General features: G+C 46.6%; 1 protein-coding gene across 1 annotated transcript in view; it reads right to left on the bottom strand.

Annotated features, from left to right (window-relative positions):
• The window catches only part of LOC116971530 (deoxycytidylate deaminase-like), a 73,601-nt gene that overhangs the window by 27,456 nt on the left and 28,131 nt on the right, over positions 1-18,014 (bottom strand). The window contains exon 4 of the mRNA XM_033018763.1: positions 14,403-14,519. Within this exon, the coding sequence (XP_032874654.1) occupies positions 14,403-14,519 (117 nt within the window). The remainder of the gene's footprint in view (positions 1-14,402; positions 14,520-18,014) is intronic.

Below are 18,014 nucleotides of genomic sequence, written 5' to 3'. Positions count from 1 at the left end.
ACGTTTTAAATTAGACAGCACTCTTCTGACCCTTCCTGACCTCAATGCTAAGATTTCATATCACGAGCTGTAGTATTTGTCACATACGTTTCCTGCAAGGTGAAGTACTCAGATGTTTCAGCTTGAGTATCAGCGTTACCCGTCGAGATGCGCTGTTAACTACTGCATCGGTATTACATGTCAACGTGCTGAGAATAAACAACTATAAATTGGTGCCAAGCCACCAAACTCATCGGCTCAGCAACAAAACAATGATTAAGGGTAACAGGCAGAGGTTGCTATATTGAGTAAATATACACTGAGAAAAAGCACCGCAGATCAGATGAAAATAGTTCACAACATAAAGGAATAGACTGCCATGTTTGCTGGAATGGCTGTGATGTTAAATAGATGTTTCGCTTAGGGTTAGGCATTAGGCAGCCCTGTGGTATGAATATTGATTTCACTCACTTCAGGTAGCCCCGGCATTCCCTCTCTCTCTATCCCTCCCCCACGCATGTCGCACCAGCTTCTCATTTTCACCCGACAAACAGCTTACAATACCATGTTTCCTTTACCATGGTTACTTTTTTGCGTATCTTTCATTCGTTGTTCTTTATCTCTCCACATCACCGTCTATACCTCTTGTGTCCCTTATCCCTAAACAGTTTGAAGAAGGGTCTCGACCTGAAACGTCACGCATTCCTTCTCTCCAGAGATGCTGCCTGTCCCGCTGAGTTACTCCGGCATTTTGTGTCTATCTTTAGTTTAGTTTAGAGATACAGCGCAGAAACTTCGGCCCACCGAGTCTGCGTCGACCAGCGATCCCCGTACACTGACACTATCCTACACACACGAAGGACAATTTACAATTTTACCAAGCCAATTAACCTACAAACGGCCGAGGAGTGTGGGAGAAAACCGGAGCTCCCGGGGAAAGCCCACGCAGGTCATGTCTACAACGCTGGGAGGAGAGGGTGGAAGGGGATTGAGGGAGTAAGAGGAGGAGGGAGAGAGGCAGGATAATGAGAACAGGGTGCGCAGGGGGTAGTGTGTTTAGTTTAGTGGCGCAACACAGCGCGGAAATAGGCCCTTTGGCCCATCGAGTCTATACCGACCAGTTACCACTATGTACAGTAGCACCATCCTACACACTAGGGATAATTTCAAAAGCCAGTTAACCTCCAACGTACATCGTTAGAGTGTGGGAGGAAACCGGAGGACCCGGACAAAACCCAAGTGGTCACAGGAATCAGCGGTCACTTCCCCCTCACATTATAGCTATGTCCTCTAGTGTTGGACATCTCCACTGTGGGGAAAAAAAATATCTGACTGTCTACCCTATCTATGCCTCTCATTATTTTATCTACTTCTATCATCTCCCTTCAATCTCCAACGTTCCAGAGAAAGTAACTCAAGTAGATGTGCCTGTTCTTGTGCTGTACTGGTCTATGTTCTCTGTTGCTATGGACTACATGGGCCCTTTTTGCAAACAAAAAACAAATCCTCACCCACAAGACATGGCTGAAAAAGAATGTGACTAGCCAGAAACCTTTATGCATATCATTCATTCATTTGTTCTATATCAGGCCATCAGGACTGTAAACATTTGTAAACCATCTTCAGCAAGAAACGAAACATCCAAAGATGGGGCAGGTTTAATGGATCACTGGCTTTTGGGTGCCTGATATTTTTTTGAACAATCCCTTCAGGAAAAGCAGTAGGAAGCAGATTAAGTCTCATACCCTACCCAATGTGTGCTATTCAAGGTGATAAGAAGCCATAATAAAAAGACCAATTAAAAACTATTTTTGTATTAGTAGTCTAGTCATTTATTTTTGATCTTACTTGTACAGGTGCACAACCTTTTATCCGAAGATCCAAATAACGAAAACCTCCGAATAGCGGCCATTTTTTCGGTCCTTGAAGAAAGGTCCTTGAAAACGTTCACCGAGGGCGGCCCGCAGAGGTGACAGCGGAACCTCCGGTCGGTCCTCGAAGAAAGGGGAACTAAATCCCCATTCATAAAAGAGAAGATGAGGGTATATTGCGCGGGAGGGTTAATAATTGACAATATGCTGCTGCCTGCCCGCTGAATTAAAAAGTTCCCACGGTAGACTCACGATATACAGTGTTTCGTGAGTCTTGCGTGGGAACTTTTTAACTCAGCGGGGCAGGCAGCAGCAGATTGTCGCTCCATTCAGTATCACCCCACCTACACCCCTCTGCTTCCCGGCCATGTGTGTGACCCCTTCCCTCCCCTCTCCAGCTCCCCGCCCATTGCACCGGCGCGGGGGCTTTGCACTGTCTTCACGTCGGCGATTTCGCAGGACCGTGTCAGGACCAATTGGACACCGACCACCAGGCCCACCGCAAGCACGGAGATCCCAGAGACCCACAGCCAACAGCAGCCCAGCCCAGCCCCACTCCAACTACAGAGGAACCTGGGTTGCGGATGACGGGGTGCAGCTCGGGGCGTCGTACGGGCCCATCGGGGAGCGGCCACTCAAAGCCACGCCGGGAGATGTAGGGCCCTGCCCCGGTCTTGATGTTGGAGCCCCCGGCGGGCGCTAGCAAGTCCGCGGCAATTTACAGCCGCGCCGGGCGTTGTAAGGCCCCCCTCCAGGTCACTCTCAACCTCTATGATGTTTGCTCTCAACCCCGTAATTCGGGCGGGAGAAGTCGCCGCTGCCGGTGCCCCGCAAAGCAGTCTCCCACCGGAGACCCGCGAGCTCCCGGTGTCACCATCCACCGGAGTCGGGTCGCAGCAGCTCGCCCCCGCAACTCTCCACGCTCCGAAGCTGGCTAGCTCCACGGAGGTAGGTCCGTAGGTCCACAGCTCCCACCGCCGCCCACCGACCCCCAGGCCCACTGCAAGCACGGAGATCCCAGAGACCCACAGCCAGCAGCAACTCCAGCCCAGCCCCGCTCCAACTCCAGAGGAACACGTAGGGGCAGAAGCTGATGGTGTGCAAGGTACGTCTTGTTCTTGGGGTGGCGGATGAGGGGGCGCAGCTCGGGCTGTGGGCGAACTGCCACTTGTCGCTGTAGCGGCCAAAGATCATAGAGGAGCTCCTCTATGATCTTTGGTAGCGGCCCATCGGGGAGCGGATTCCTCTGGAGTTGGAGGGGGAGGGGGGTATTGTGCTGTTTGATCGCCCCCTGCTATCCCAGGGACAGGGAGACACAGCGGCTTTTTAGACTGGTGGGCAATCACTTCCAAAGTTCTGCCCACACAGTCAGTACACTTCTCCTACACTGTATTTCATACAAACATTTATTCTGCAAGAAAAAACGACATTGAAGACTCAAACTCGCGATCGAGTAACTGCCAGGATCAAGGCGCAAACTCGCGACCTTGCGGATATGAGCCGAGCACTCTACCACTGAGCCAGCCATTAAAATCTACGCTAAAAAATTTCCATTCCGAAGACCGACAAATTCTGAATTACGAAAAGTGTCTGGTCCCAAGGCTTTCGGATAAAAGGTTGTGCACCTGTATTAGAAATAAAGTTTAGCTGACAGATGTAGTAACATTGTGGACAGCAAATGCACAATTGTTTTTTTAAATTATATTTACTGTTCTTGGCATCTCTCCTCAAGAGACTAGAGTGTAGATCAGTGGTGCAGTAGCATAGTAAGAATGCTGCTCACTTCACACTCTCCTGAATACACAGAGGGAAAGCACATATTGCTACTCGGGTTATTTATTCCGACTGATATTCTTTATTCTATATCTGATAGCTTCTTTCTGTCCTTTCAGTTGTCAGACAAAAGCTTTCAATCATCTTCAAGCATAAAATAAGCAACATAAAACTTTGACCAAAGAAAAGTTGGTAAAGCTTCAAATGAAGCCGCCAGTCATACAGGGTGAAAACAGGCCATTCGGCCCAACTTGTCCACACCGTCTGTGGAATTCTCTGCCTCAGAGAAACCGGTGGTGGAAGCCGGTTCTCTGGACACTTTCAAGAGAGAGCTAGATGGGGCTCTTAAAAATAGCGGAGTCATGGGATATGGGGAGAAGGCAGGAACGGGGTACTGACTAGGGATGATCAGCCATGTTCACATTGAATGGCGGTGCTGGCTCAAAGGGCCGAATGGTCTACTCCTGCACCTATTGTCTATTGACCAACAAGTCCAATCTACACTCGTCCCACCTGCCTGCGTTTGGCCATATCCCTCCAAACCTGTCCTATTCATGTAGCTATTCATTCTTTCCCCTCTCACGTTAAACCTATGTCCTCTGGTTCTCATTTCCCCTACTCTGGGCAAGAGATTCTGTGGGTCTACCCGATCTATTCCTCTCGTCCTGTGATCCAAGAATACACCAGTCCCAGCTACACCAGTCCCACCTGGCCTTGTTTGGTCCATATCCCTCTAAACCTGTCCTATCCATGTGCCTGTCTAAATGGTTCTTAAACGTTCCAAGAGTCAAGAGTGTTTTATTGTCATGTGTTCCAGACAGGAAAATGAAATTCTTGCTTGCTGCAGCACGACAGAATATGTAAGCATAGTACATACCGGGAGAATAAAAAATGGTCAGTGTGTGTACACACATGCACACATACTCATTAAATAAACAAATATAGTGCAATAATAATGATAGTCTGTTGTAGTTCAGAGCTTATTTTTTTCATGTTTAACAGCACTGTAGACAATGGACAATAGGTGCAGCAGGCCATTCGGCCCTTCGAGCCAGCACCGCCATTCAATGTGATCATGGCTGATCATCCCCAATCAGTACCCCATTCATGCCTTCTCCCCATATCCCCTGACTCCACTATCTTTAAGAGCCCTATCTAGCTCTCTCTTGAAAGCATCCAGAGAACCCGCCTCCACTGACCTCTGAGGCAGAGAATTCCACAGACTCACCACTCTCTGCGAGAAAAAGTGTTTCCTCGTCTCCGTTCTAAATGGCTTACTCCTTATTCTTTGGTGGCTCCTGGTTCTGGACTCCCCCAACATCGGGAACATGTCTCCTGCCTCCAGCGTGTCCAAACCCTTAATAATCTTATATGTTTCAATAAGATTCCCTCTCATCCTTCTAAACTCCAGTGTACAAGCCCAGCTGCTCCAGTCTCTCAGCACATGACAGTCCCGCCATCCCGGGAATTAACCTTGTAAACCTACGCTGCACTCCCTCAATAACAAGAATGTCCTTCCTCAAATTAGGGGACCAAATCTGCACACAATACTCCAGGGAAGAAGCTGTTCCTGAACCTGGACGTGACAGTTTGCAGGCTTCTACCTGATGGCAATGTTGGGATAGTCCCTGCCTCAACTTCCTCCACTGGCAGCTAGTTCCATACACCCACCACCCTTTGTATCAAAAGGTTACCCCATTCATGAACCGCATGCAAGAATACCAAATTATTCCCCGACTATTAAATCTTTCCCAAACAGAAAAGCACAGACCTTCCATTCACTTGAAAAGTAACGAGTGTTTTATTGTCAAGAGTAAGGTTTTCATTGTACCTGTACGTGTGCATATGACAATAGTCCTTGACTTGGTGGGCAAAAGCACAGCTTCTGTGTTGTATGATTAAGAGATAGATGGGCTTATCGAAAGGATATAAAACAGATTATGCAGGATGTTAATAATTGTATCCAGTTTGCCTTAAATAAGTAACCACCTTGGATAAATAACAACCACTGCAATTGCTAATTCATTTAAAATCATACTAATCCATCAACTTATTAATACTCTGTGCCAAAGGATTCTATTAGCTCTAGAAATAATTTAGTTAACAATTAGTGAATGAATGGAGGTTTATAGACGACTAGACCAAGTGCAGACCCGTTGGATCTGCTCCCCCAACGCAATATTCCAGCACTCACCCGTTCCCCCAACGCAACACGTTCCCCTAACGCAATGCGGGGCCGGGTGTGGGGGGGGGTTGTGGGCAGGAGGAGGGTGTGTGGGCAGGGGAAAGGGGGGTGATATGTGTGGGGGGGGGCGTTTAGGGGGGGGGGGGGGTGTAGGGTGGAAGGGATAACTTTATTGCTTTGTAATTTTGGTCCTTCACTTGCACAGAGCAAATTTCACAACTATGCGCATTGAAGTCTCTATAGTTTCTGAGCTGTTTTCAGGAATGTGAAGTTGTGGAGAATGACCTTGAATAACTTTAGAAGCTGGTCTGGAAGTGGGATTGAATTCCTTTACCACTGTGTTGAGAGTCGGCCGCATTACTTTCAAATCATATTATTCCGCGATGGGAAGTGTGTGGGAGGGAGGGAGGGAGGGTGGGGCGGTGAGGCGGTGAGGAGGGAGCAAGGCGCTGTGGGAGGGAGGAAGGGAAGGGAGGGAGGCCACGGGCGGGAGTGGACCCGAGGACCAGAGCAGGGCAGCAGGCTGTGGGACTTCAGAGCGACTGGGCCAGGCGGGCCGGGCAAAAAAATGGGGGGGAGGTGGGGGAATTTCCAGAACATTCCAGCGTAGCAAAGAATCAGTGGTTTATGAAGTTAAAACCATTGGGGAGGTGGAGAGGGCGGCGAGCCCCTCCCCCTTGTGGGGGCATTGTGACGTCATTCGAAGCTGTTTAAAGAATCTGTGAGTTGTTTTAAGGACCGTATTTGTTAAACTTTAATGATGAACAAATTTTGAAATTTAGCATGAAATGTGAAGTGAAGCGGGTGCGTTGTCGGCTATCACCACGGACACCCCCCTTTTTAGAGGCCCTCAAACCAAGATCAAGCGGCCATGGACCCGACCCTGGTTCCCAAGGAGCATAACCAAGATAGACACAAAGTGCTTGAGTAACTCCGCAGGCCTGCAGTGAAGATGTGGATCACAGATATGTCCGAGACACTACATTTGGAAAAGATTAGGCTTGTCTTGGCGGAAAAACCAGATCAATTTCTTAAGACATGGACACCCTTTACCGAATTCTTACATCAATAGGATGGTGCAACACAAATTTAAATTTAAATCCGATGCTGGGTTGGGTTAGGCGGGCGGGGGGGACGAGGGGCAAGGTATATCTCCACTTTTCTTTTTATTTGTTATTCCTTTATCTATCTGCTACACTGCTTTGGTAGTTTAAGGGATTCTCTTTTATACTTCTTCATTCTATCTCTTCAATTTTTAAATCTTTTCTTTCATGCTTTCTCTGTCCGGGAGACCCGACCTTTTCCCTTTCGGGTCTCCGTTGTCGTTGGGGCCTATCACCGTGGAACGGCCTCCAACCTGAACGACCCGTGGGCTCGGGAGACTGCGGAGCTGCGGACTACTCACCATCGTGGGGCTGGCCGGCCTCGGAGCGTGGGGAGCGGTGGTGACTCGCTGCTGCGACTCGACTCCTGGGGCTCGGAGGCTCCAGCAACGCAGCCGCAGGTCCGGTGGACTGGGACATCGGGAGCTCGCGGGTCCGGGGGGAGAGACCGCTTCCCGGAGCTCCCGCAACGCGACTTCTCCAGCCCGTGTCGCGGGGTTGGAACGACCCGGAGCGGGGACGTATATCGCCCAGCGCGGCATTAATGGCCGTGGGACATTAAAGCACCCGCCGGGGGCTCCAACATTGTGACTTTTAGACCGGGAGCGGGGCTGTAAATCTCCCGGCACGGCCTAAAATGGCCGTGGGACTTATCATCGCCCGCCTGGGGCTTGGATATCGGGAGAGAAATGGAGAACAGGGGAGAGAAAAGACTTTGCCTTCCATCACAGTGGGTTCACTGTGATGGATGTTTGTGTGAATTAAATTGTGTGTATGTCTGTAGGAAATTGTCTTTGTTTGTATGGCTGTGGAAACGGAATTTCGTTTGAGCCTCAATGAGGCTCATATGACAATAATAGGCTGTGGGCCGAGGAGCTTTATTCTGCAGTTTCGTGACCCAAGTCACCAAACTACATGAAATTTTCACATATTGTGTAAATTATTTTAATATAAATCACCCCTGAAACTCGATATGAAGAAGACTTGCACATTCTTATTAAATTGGAGAAAAAACGGAAAAATGTCGAGAATTTTTTAGTCCAATCAAAGCACATTTAACATTGAGTTGTCTGCCAGTTGGCCAATCACGCGCTTTGTTTCAGGCCAGCACACAAAATGGCTGAGGGGGCTTCACAGATGCCTGTTTTACTGGAGATTCTGTATGTGTTGTTCTGTGGAATAAATGTTGTGGAAACTTGCAGCAGGTAATTGTATTTAGTGGGAAAAGCATTAAAAAGGCTGAAGAAAGTGCTGCTAACTGGATGGAAGTGGAAGAAAGCCTTCAAAGTCCCTGCTGATGTGCTGGAACACAAAGAAGGCCCCCATGAATCAACTCTAACTGAAAGGTAAGACTAAAGTCTGAATTTATGAAAATCTATCTGTATGGACTTTAATTAATTTAATATAGGAATAGTAATGAATGAGGAATGAATGAATGAATTTATTCACATTATATTAAATTAATTAAAGTCCATACAGATAGATTTTCATAAATTCAGACTTTAGTCTTACCTTTCAGTTAGAGTTGATTCATGGGGGCCTTCTTTGTGTTCCAGCACATCAGCAGGGACTTTGAGATAAAAAATATAATGAGGATTGCAGAGAAGATGTTTATCAGGAAAGTGCGGAGTGCTTTTCTCTACAGAAGAAAAACTGAATGACCTGTCAAAGGTCTTAAAAATGCAGGGAAATGTTTTAAGATGGTAGAAAGATGAAATGTTTCCACTTGTGCAGAAGAAGTCAAAACATAAGAGTTCATAAGTAAAAAGATTGTTACTAATAAATACAACAGGGAATGCATGAGAAAACTCTGGGGGGGGGGGGGGGGAATGCAGTGCTAATTGGGCTGGCTGAAGAGGGATGGGAGGAGGCTCCTGTGAAGATGAACATCAGCACGGCCACTTGAGACAAATGGCTTGTTTCTTTGCTGTGGACCAAGTAATTATATGACTGCACCAGTCAAAGAACTATTCCATGCAAAGATGAGAAGAAATGCTTTCTGTCATCAGTATGAAACTTGCCTCCCATTACCACAAACTGCATGTCAGAATCTTGCAGTTGCAGTCTATTATGAAATACTATTCTGAATTAACTGTTTCAATTCTGCTGAGTAGCTTATATACGATAGACAATAGGTGCAGGAGTAGGCCATTTGGCCCTTCGAGCCAGCACCGCCATTCAATCATTCCCCAATCAGTATCCCGTTCCTGCCTTCTCCCCATATCCCCTGACTCCGCTATCTTTAAGAGTATGCTGGAGAAACTCACTGGGTGAGGCAGCATCTATGGAGCATCTATGGAGCGAAGGAATAGGCGACGTTTCGGGTCGAGACCCTTTTCTCCATAGATGCTGCCTCACCTGTTGAGTTTCACCAGCATTTTTTATCTACTTTCGATTTTTCCAGCATCTGCAGATCCTTCTTAAACAAAGCTTATATATGATAGTTAGTTCTTCCTTTTCTTAACATGGACCAGAAAACCCATAACGAATAAAAGAAAACCAAAACTAACAAGAAGAATCCTTTAGATAGACACAGAGTGCTGGAGTAACTCAGCAGGTCAAGCAGCATCTCTGGAGAAAAGGAGTAGGTGACGTACAGTGCCCACCATAATGTTTGGGACAAAGACCCATCATTTATTTATTTTCCCCTGTACTCCACACTTTGAGATTTGTAATAGAAAAAAAATCACATGTGGTTAAAGTGCACATTGTCAGATTTTAATAACGGCCATTTTTATACACTTTGGTTTCACCATGAAGAAATTACAGCAGTGTTTATACATAGTCCCCCCCCTTTTCAGGGCACTGAAATATTTGGGACACAGCAATGTCATGTAAATGAAAGTAGTCATGTTTAGTATTTTGTTGCATATCCTTTGCTATTCCGGAGGCGCTGTCCTGAACGGCTGCCTGTCCTGCAGCTGTCCGTTTTTTCCCCTTCTTTTTTTTATTATTTTTAGTTCGTTAAGTGTACAGTCAGGGGGTCTAAATCTTTTATGTGTGGGGGGTGGTGGGGGGGGAAGGGGGAAACTGCTTTTCTAAGTCCCTACCTGGTCGGAGGGGTTGCCTTCCTCCGAGCAGCGTCTTCGACCTGTCCTCGCGGCCTACCAGCGGGTCCTGGAGCGACGTTTCCCTGAGGGGACCTGGCCAGAACATCGGCGTTGGCGGCGGCGCAGAACGTCGGCGTTGGCGGCGGCGGCGCAGAACATCGGCTTTGGCGGCAGTGCAGCGCTGGAGCGCTATTGCGGAGCGGGCGATGCCTTTCCTGGGTCGCCGCGCTGGGACTCCAGTATGCTTGGTACCGCCGAGGAAAACATCGTGGAGCCGCGGTTCTGCGGAGCGGCCAGCTGCGACGTTGAACTTACATCTCGCCGAGATCACCAGTGTGCGGAGCTCCGTCTGGCGTGGTCTGTTGGCTTGGAAGCCGCAGGCTCCGGTGGGAAGGCGGCCGTTCCTGGCACCCCAAGCCGCTGGGGGTTCTCCCGACGCCGGAGTACCATCACCCGGCGAGAACATCGGGCGCCGTGGCGGCGACTGTGGAGGCCTCAATAGGCCCGACTATGGGTGGACAAGAGGATGGGGACTGGACTTTGTGCCTTCCCCCACAGTGAGAATCACTGTGGGGGGATGTTTTGGTGTTGAATTTCTTTATGAATACTGTGTTGTATTTTTATTAGTGTGCTGCAAGGACATCAGAATTTCCCCTGAATAAGGGGATTAATAAAGTATTTATCTATCTATCTATCTATCTGTCTGTCTGTCTGTCTGTCTGTCTGTCTGTCTGTCTGTCTGTCTGTCTGTCTGTCTGTCTGTCTATCTATCTATCTATCTATCTATCTATCTATCTATCTATCTATCTATCTATCTATCTATCTATCTATCTATCTATCTATCTATCTATCTAATGACTGTTTGAAATCTGCGATTCATGGACATCACCAGTTGCTGGGTGTCTTCTCTGGTGATGCTCTGCCAGGCCTGTATTGCAGCCATCTTTAGCTTATGCTTGGTTTGGGGGCTAGTCCCCTTCAGTTTTCTCTTTAGCATATAAAAGGGTTCAGATCGGGTGATTGACTTGGCCACTCAGGAATTGACCATTTTTGAGCTTTGAGAAACTCCTTTGTTGCTTTAGCAGTATGTTTGGGAATGTATAGCCTAGTGTAGCCTCTGGATTTCTGATCATGAAGTCTTCTGCAGACAGCGGTCATTGACAAATCCACACCTGACTCCTGAAGAGTGTTTCTGATCTGTCGGACAGGTGTTTTGGGTTTTTCTTTATTATAGAGAATTCTTTTGTCGTCAGCTGTGGAGGTCTTCCTTGGCCTGCCAGTTCCTTTGCGATTAATGAGCTCACCAATGCTCTTTCTTCTTAATGATATTCCAAGCAGTAGATTTTGTTAAGCCTAAGGTTTGGCTGATGTCTCCAACAGTTTTATTCTTGTTTCTCAGTCTCATTGTGGCTTCTTTGATTTTCGTGGCACAACTTTGGTCCTAATGTTGATAAACAGCAATAAAAGTTTCCAAAGGTGATGGAAAGACTAAGGAAAGACTAGGTGCTGAGAGCTCTCATATACCTGCATGAAGGAGGCAATTAAACACACCTGCACAATTACAAACACCTGTGAAGCCATGTGTCCCAAACATTATGGTGCCCTGAAATGGGGGGACTATGTATAAACACAGCTGTAATATCTACATGGTGAAACCAAAGTATATAAAAATACCCTTTAATAAAATCTGACAATGTGCATTTTAACCACATGTGATTTTTTTCTATTACAAATCTCAAATTGTGGAGTACAGAGGCAAATAAATAAATGATGGGTCTTTGTCCCAAACATTATGGAGGGCACTCTTCTTTAGATTTGAAGTCTGCAGAAGGGTCCCAAGTTCCCAACCCGAAACGTCGCCCATCGTTTTCCTCCAGAGATGCTGCCTGAGCTACTGAGTTACTCCAACACTTTATGTATATCTTTGGTATAAATTAGTATCTGCAGCTCCTTATTTCTACATGTTCTCTTGGTAACTTCCTCCAGAGAGACGACTATTCAAGGGCGAGCGATCTGACAGCATGGCACGAACACAGAGCCAAATCCTGTCTTGGCACAAGGACCTGCGGATTAGTTTAGTATAGAGATGCAGCACGGAAACAGGCTCATTGGCCCACCGAGTCCAGTCTATGTTCCGGCGATTATTTCAAAAAATTCTAAACCGGCCGCTAGTAAAAATAGCAATCACAAATATTCCAAATCTAATTCTGGCAACATTAACCCAAGATTGAATGAAATTATTTTTACAATTCATCTATTTTTGTTTCAAAAACAGGCAAGTCATCGCTAAAATATATAACTTTGAAATAATTGCATGTTTTCCTTATCTCTATGTGCGGCACGGTGGCGCAGCGGTAGAGTTGCTGCCTCACAGCGCCAGAGACCCGGGTTCCATCCTGATACGGGTGCTGTCTGTACGGAGTTTGTACATTCACCGCGGGTGCTCTGTTTTTCTCCCACACACCAACGACGTACAGGTTTGTAGGTTAATTGGATTCTATAAATTGTCCCGAGTGTGTAGGATAACGCTAGTATATGGTGTGTTCGCTGGTTGATGAACACACAATGAGCCAAAGGGCCTGTTTTAACGCTGTATAAGGTCATGTGATAGGAATAGAATTAGGCCATTCGGCCCATTGACTACTCCGCCATTCAATCATGGCTGATCTATCACCCCCTCCCAACCCCATTCTCCTGCCTTCTCCACATAACCCCTGACACCCATACTAATCAAGAATCTATCTATCTCTGCCTTAAATATATCCACTCACTTGGCCTCCACAGCCGTCTGTGGCAATGAATTCCACATTCACCCGCATCTAACTAAAGAAACTCCTTCTCATCTCCTTCCAAAAAGAACCTCCTTTAATTCTGAGGTTACGTCCTCTGGTCCTAGACTCTCTTAATAGTGGAAGCATCCTCTCCACATCCACTCTAGCCAGGCCTATCACCTCAATGAGGTCCCCCTCTCATCCTTCTAAACTCCAGCGAGTGCAGGCCCAGTGCCGACAAACGCTCTTCATATATTAACCCACTCATTCCGTTTATTAGATGCAAATTGCACTAAAGCTTGTACACCTGCTTGAATAGTGCGAATGTAACAGTATATTAAAAGCTTCATTTATTACATCTCAGGATTGCAATCCTATATCTATTCAAACCCATTCACTCTCTATAAATGCCCCGATTTCCATAATAAAATGAGGAAGCAGTTATTCACTAAATTAGCTACCAAATTAATGCACATTATCAGGTTCACCAGATCTACATTTCAAATAGATAGCAATGCTCGAGGGGGACAATAGAAACTGCAGATGCTGAAATCTTGAGCAAAAAGTGCTGGAATAACTCAGCGGGTCAGGCGGCGTCTGTGGAGAGCCAGACGACAATTCGGCTCATAGACTGTAAACAGTACAGCACAGGCCCTTCAGCCCGCAGAGTCTGAGCCGAACATGATGCCAAGATAAACTAATCTCTCTGCCTTGCCTGTAATCGACCAATCCCACCATATCTGAGAATGCCGAGAGAATGGAGCGGCTGGAGAATGTACACTCTGGAGTTTAGAAGGATGAGAGGATATCACATTGAAACATATAAGATTGTTAAGGGCTTGGACACGCTAGAGGCAGGAAACATGTTCCTGATGTTGGGGGGGTCCAGAACCAGGGGCCACAGTTTGAGAATAAGGAGTAAGCCATTTAGAACGGAGACGAGGAAACACTTTTTCTCACAGTGAGTGGTGAGTCTGTGGAATTCTCTGCCTCAGAGGGTGGTGGAGGCAGGTTCTCTGGATGCTTTCAAGAGAGAGCTAGATAGGGCTCTTAAAAATAGCGGAGTCAGGGGATATGGGGAGAAGGCAGGAACGGGGTACTGATTGGGGATGATCAGCCATGATGACATTGAATGGCGGTGCTGGCTCAAAGGGCCAAATGGCCTACTCCTGCACCTATTGTTTATTGTCTATATCCATGTGCCCATCTAACAGTAGCCTCTTAAAGGTCACTTTCGTATCTTTAAGTTTAGAGATATAGCGTGGTAACATGCTCATCGGCCCATCAAGTTCATACCGTACACTAGTTCTAGTCTATACACTGGGGAAAATTTACAGAAGCTAATTAACCAACAGGGACTTCACAGCACAAGATCTTCACATTAATTATCTACTCTGCTTGTTTTTTTTAATTTGGCAGCCAGTGTTTTGGATTGTTGTTGATTTAAATTAAAAACATGTTAAGAATTGCGCACTGTAGCAATTAGTCGATGGGAACCGAACATTGTTCAGTGACAGGCAGCGACAATCTTTTGCATGAATGATGGTATGATTCATCTAGACAAAGGGTGCCAGTTTAAAAATTATACTTCCTCTGTAATGAGATATTGAGCCGAAAGCTGGTGTACAAAATGCAGAAAAATCGAAAGTGGAGTGATTGCAAATCTTTACCTGACTGGATGATGAGTTTAGCACATTCATTACAGGGGAACAAGGCCACATACATCGTGCATCCTTTAACATCGCTAGCGTTCTTGTTCAGAATTGCATTTAATTCTGCATGACAAACTGGAGGAGAAAGAGGCAGAAGAGAATTAAAAATATGATTCATGTCACAAAATTCACGGGTGGCACAGTGGTGGAGTTGTTGCCTTTCAGCACCAGAGACCTGGGTTTTACCCTCCTCCCCCCCCCTCCTCCGCACCCCCTCCTCTCCCCCCCCCCCCCCCCCCCCCCCCCCCCCCCCCCCCCAAGGTGGCATTTAGGAATGGGCAACAACTGATGCCATTGTCAACAGTGTCCACATTCCATGGATGAATAAAGAAATAAATATTGTTGATCAACCTGATATATCAATTATGGAAGAACAGTTTAGTTTAGTTTAGAGATACAGCACGGAAACAGGCTCTTCGACCCACCGAGTCCGCGCCGACCAGCGATCCCCGCACCCTAACACTATCCTACACACACTAGGGACAATTTACATTTATACCAAGCCAATTAACCTACAAACCTGCACGTCTTTGGAGTGTCGGAGGAAACTGAATATCTCGAAGAAAACCCACACAGGTCACGGGGAGGACGTACAAACTCCGTAGAGACAGCACCCGTAGTCAGGGACAAACCCAGGTCACCGGCGCTGTGAGGCAGCAACTCTGCCGCTGCGCCACCGTGCCGCCACAGTTCTTACTTAGTTACCAGCTACTTCAGTAGACAATAGGAGTAGGCCATTCGGCCCTTCGAGCCAGCACTGCCATTGAATGTGATCATGGCTGATCATCCCCAATCAGTAAATTGAAACTAAAAGATACTTCACGTCTAATAGGAAGCAATGGCAATGGAAAGAAGGGCTTTTCATATTTGTCTAAGTCTCCCCAGCTTCAAGGTATTATCCCTCCAAGTCTGGGTATCAGCCTCGATACAGGCAGGAGGATTTTAATCAGCCGGATGTTGCCACAACCGCTTAAACCTCTCTATGATTACAGCTGTAAAAGCTGCAATGTTAACACTAAGCAGCGAGGGGACGGATGTTGGTCAACTGGAAAGTGTGCAGAGAAACTTTATGAGGATACTGCCAGGATTTGAGGCAGGAACTTGAGGCAGTTGAGGGATTTGAAGCAAGAACGGGGTACTGATTGGGGATGATCAGCCATGATCACATTGAATGGCGGTGCTGGCTCGAAGGGCCGAATGGCCTACTCCTGCACCTATTGCCTATTGACTGCATATTAGGGAGAGATTGGGTAGGCTAGGACTTTATTCCTTGGAGGGCAAGAGGATGAGCAGTGATCTTACACAGATGTATAACATCTTGAGGGGAATTGGATGCAGTCTCTTGCCCAGAGCAGGAGAATCAAGAACCAGAGGACATAGGTTTAAGGTGAGAGGGGAAAGATATAATATAAACCTGAGGGGCAACTTTTTCACTCAAAGGGTGGTTGGTAAATGGAATGAGCTGCCAGAGGAGTTAGTTGAGACAGGTACTATAACAACATTTGAAACACACTTGGACAGGTACATGGATATGAAAGATTGAGAGGGATATGGGCCAAACGAGGGCAAATGAGACTAACTTAGATGGGGCATCTTGGTTGGCATGAAGAATTGGGCTGTAGGGCCTGTTTCCATGCTTTATGACTACATAGTATGTTAAAACAATATATATGCCGTGCCAAAGCGTACAGTCACCTTTTTATTTGTCATTGAAAGAGAGCCAAGAAAAAGAAGCTATCTGTTTGCAACACCATGTAATGTATGTTTATGCCATTAACATTATCGCAGATATGTCATTGCACAGAAAAGGATCCAAACAGAACCAGCAGCTCCACTCTCCACGATTTATTTTATTCCAATCATTAAAATAATATTCTAAACAAACAAAAGTCTATACTTGTACAGCACAGAAACACGGCCTACGGCCCAATGCGCCCATGCTGAGCACCAAAGACTCACCCATACTAATTATGTTCAACCGCTTTTCATTGTTGCTTTTCATGTCTGAGTTTGTTCAGACGGGAGGCATTGCCTCCAGCATTGCTTCAAGCAGAGCATTCACATTACCAAACAGCTTCAGGGCCGTTCTTCAGATCCAGTTCAGTTTATTGTCATGTGTACCAATAAACAATAGACAATAGGTGCCTATCCATGTTCTCCAGAGATGCTGCCTGACCCGCTGAGTTACTCCAGCACTCTGTGAAACGTCACCTATCCATGTTCTCCACAGATGCTGCCTGACCCGCTGAGTTACTCCAGCACTCTGTGAAACGTCACCTATCCATGTTCTCCACAGATGCTGCCTGACCCGCTGACTTACTTCAGCACTCTGTGAAACGTCACCTATCCATGTTCCCCAGAGATGCTGCCTGACCCGCTGAGTTAATCCAGCACTCTGTGAAACGTCACCTATCCATGTTCTCCACAGATGCTGCCTGACCCGCTGAGTTACTCCAGCACTCTGTGAAACGTCACCTATCCATGTTCTCCACAGATGCTGCCTGACCCGCTGAGTTACTCCAGCACTCTGTGAAACGTTGCCTATCCATGTTCTCCATAGATGCATCCGCTGAGTTACTCCAGCACTCTGTGAAACGTCACCTATCCATGTTCTCCACAGATGCTGCCTGACCCACTGAGTTACTCCAGCACTCTGTGAAACATCACCTATCCATGTTCTCCAGAGATGCTGCCTGACCCGCTGAGTTATTCCAGCACTCTGTGAAACGACACCTATCCATGTTCTCCAGAGATGCTGCCTGACCCACTGAGTGACTCCAGCACTCTGTGAAACATCACCTATCCATGTTCTCCACAGATGCTGCCTGACCCGCTGAGTTACTCCAGCACTCTGTGAAACATCACCTATCCATGTTCTCAGAGATGCGGTTTGACCCACTGAATTAGTCCAGCACTGTGTCCTTTTTAATATAATTTATCAATATTTTAGCCACTGTCCTCAGTTCATCAGCCTTACCATAGAAAAATAGGTGCGGGAGTAGGCCATTCGGCACTTCGCACCAGCACCGCCATTCAATATGATCAAGGCTGATCATCTAAAATCAGTACCCCGTTCCTGGTTTTTCCCATATCCCTTGATTCCTTCAAGGGATATTTTAAGGGATACCAGTCAGCAAACCTCTCCCTTTAGCTCGGGCCCTGAGTTTGGATAGGCTGGAAATTTATTCCTTAAAGTGCAGAGTCTGAGGACCGATATTATAGAGGTGTATAAAATCATGAGAGGAATAGATAGGATGAATACACAGAATCTTTTACCCAGAGTATCCCTTGATTCCGCTAGCCCAAAGAGCTATATCTAGCTCTCTCTTGAATACATCCAGTGAATTGGCCTCCACTGCCTTCTGTGTCAGAGAATTCCACAAATTCACAATACGCTCGGTGAAAATGTTATTCCTCATCTCACTCGTAAATGGCCTACCCCTTATTCTTAAACTGTGACCCCTGGTTCTGGACTCCCCCAACATCAGGAACATTTTTCCTGCATCTAGCCTGTCCAAATCCTTTAACAATTTTATCTGTTTCTATAAGATTCCCTCACATCCTTCTAAA

This window comes from Amblyraja radiata, chromosome 3 (genome assembly GCF_010909765.2).
Source record: "Amblyraja radiata isolate CabotCenter1 chromosome 3, sAmbRad1.1.pri, whole genome shotgun sequence".
NCBI classification, from domain to species: domain Eukaryota; kingdom Metazoa; phylum Chordata; class Chondrichthyes; order Rajiformes; family Rajidae; genus Amblyraja; species Amblyraja radiata.
This window is presented reverse-complemented; position numbering and strand designations above follow the sequence as displayed.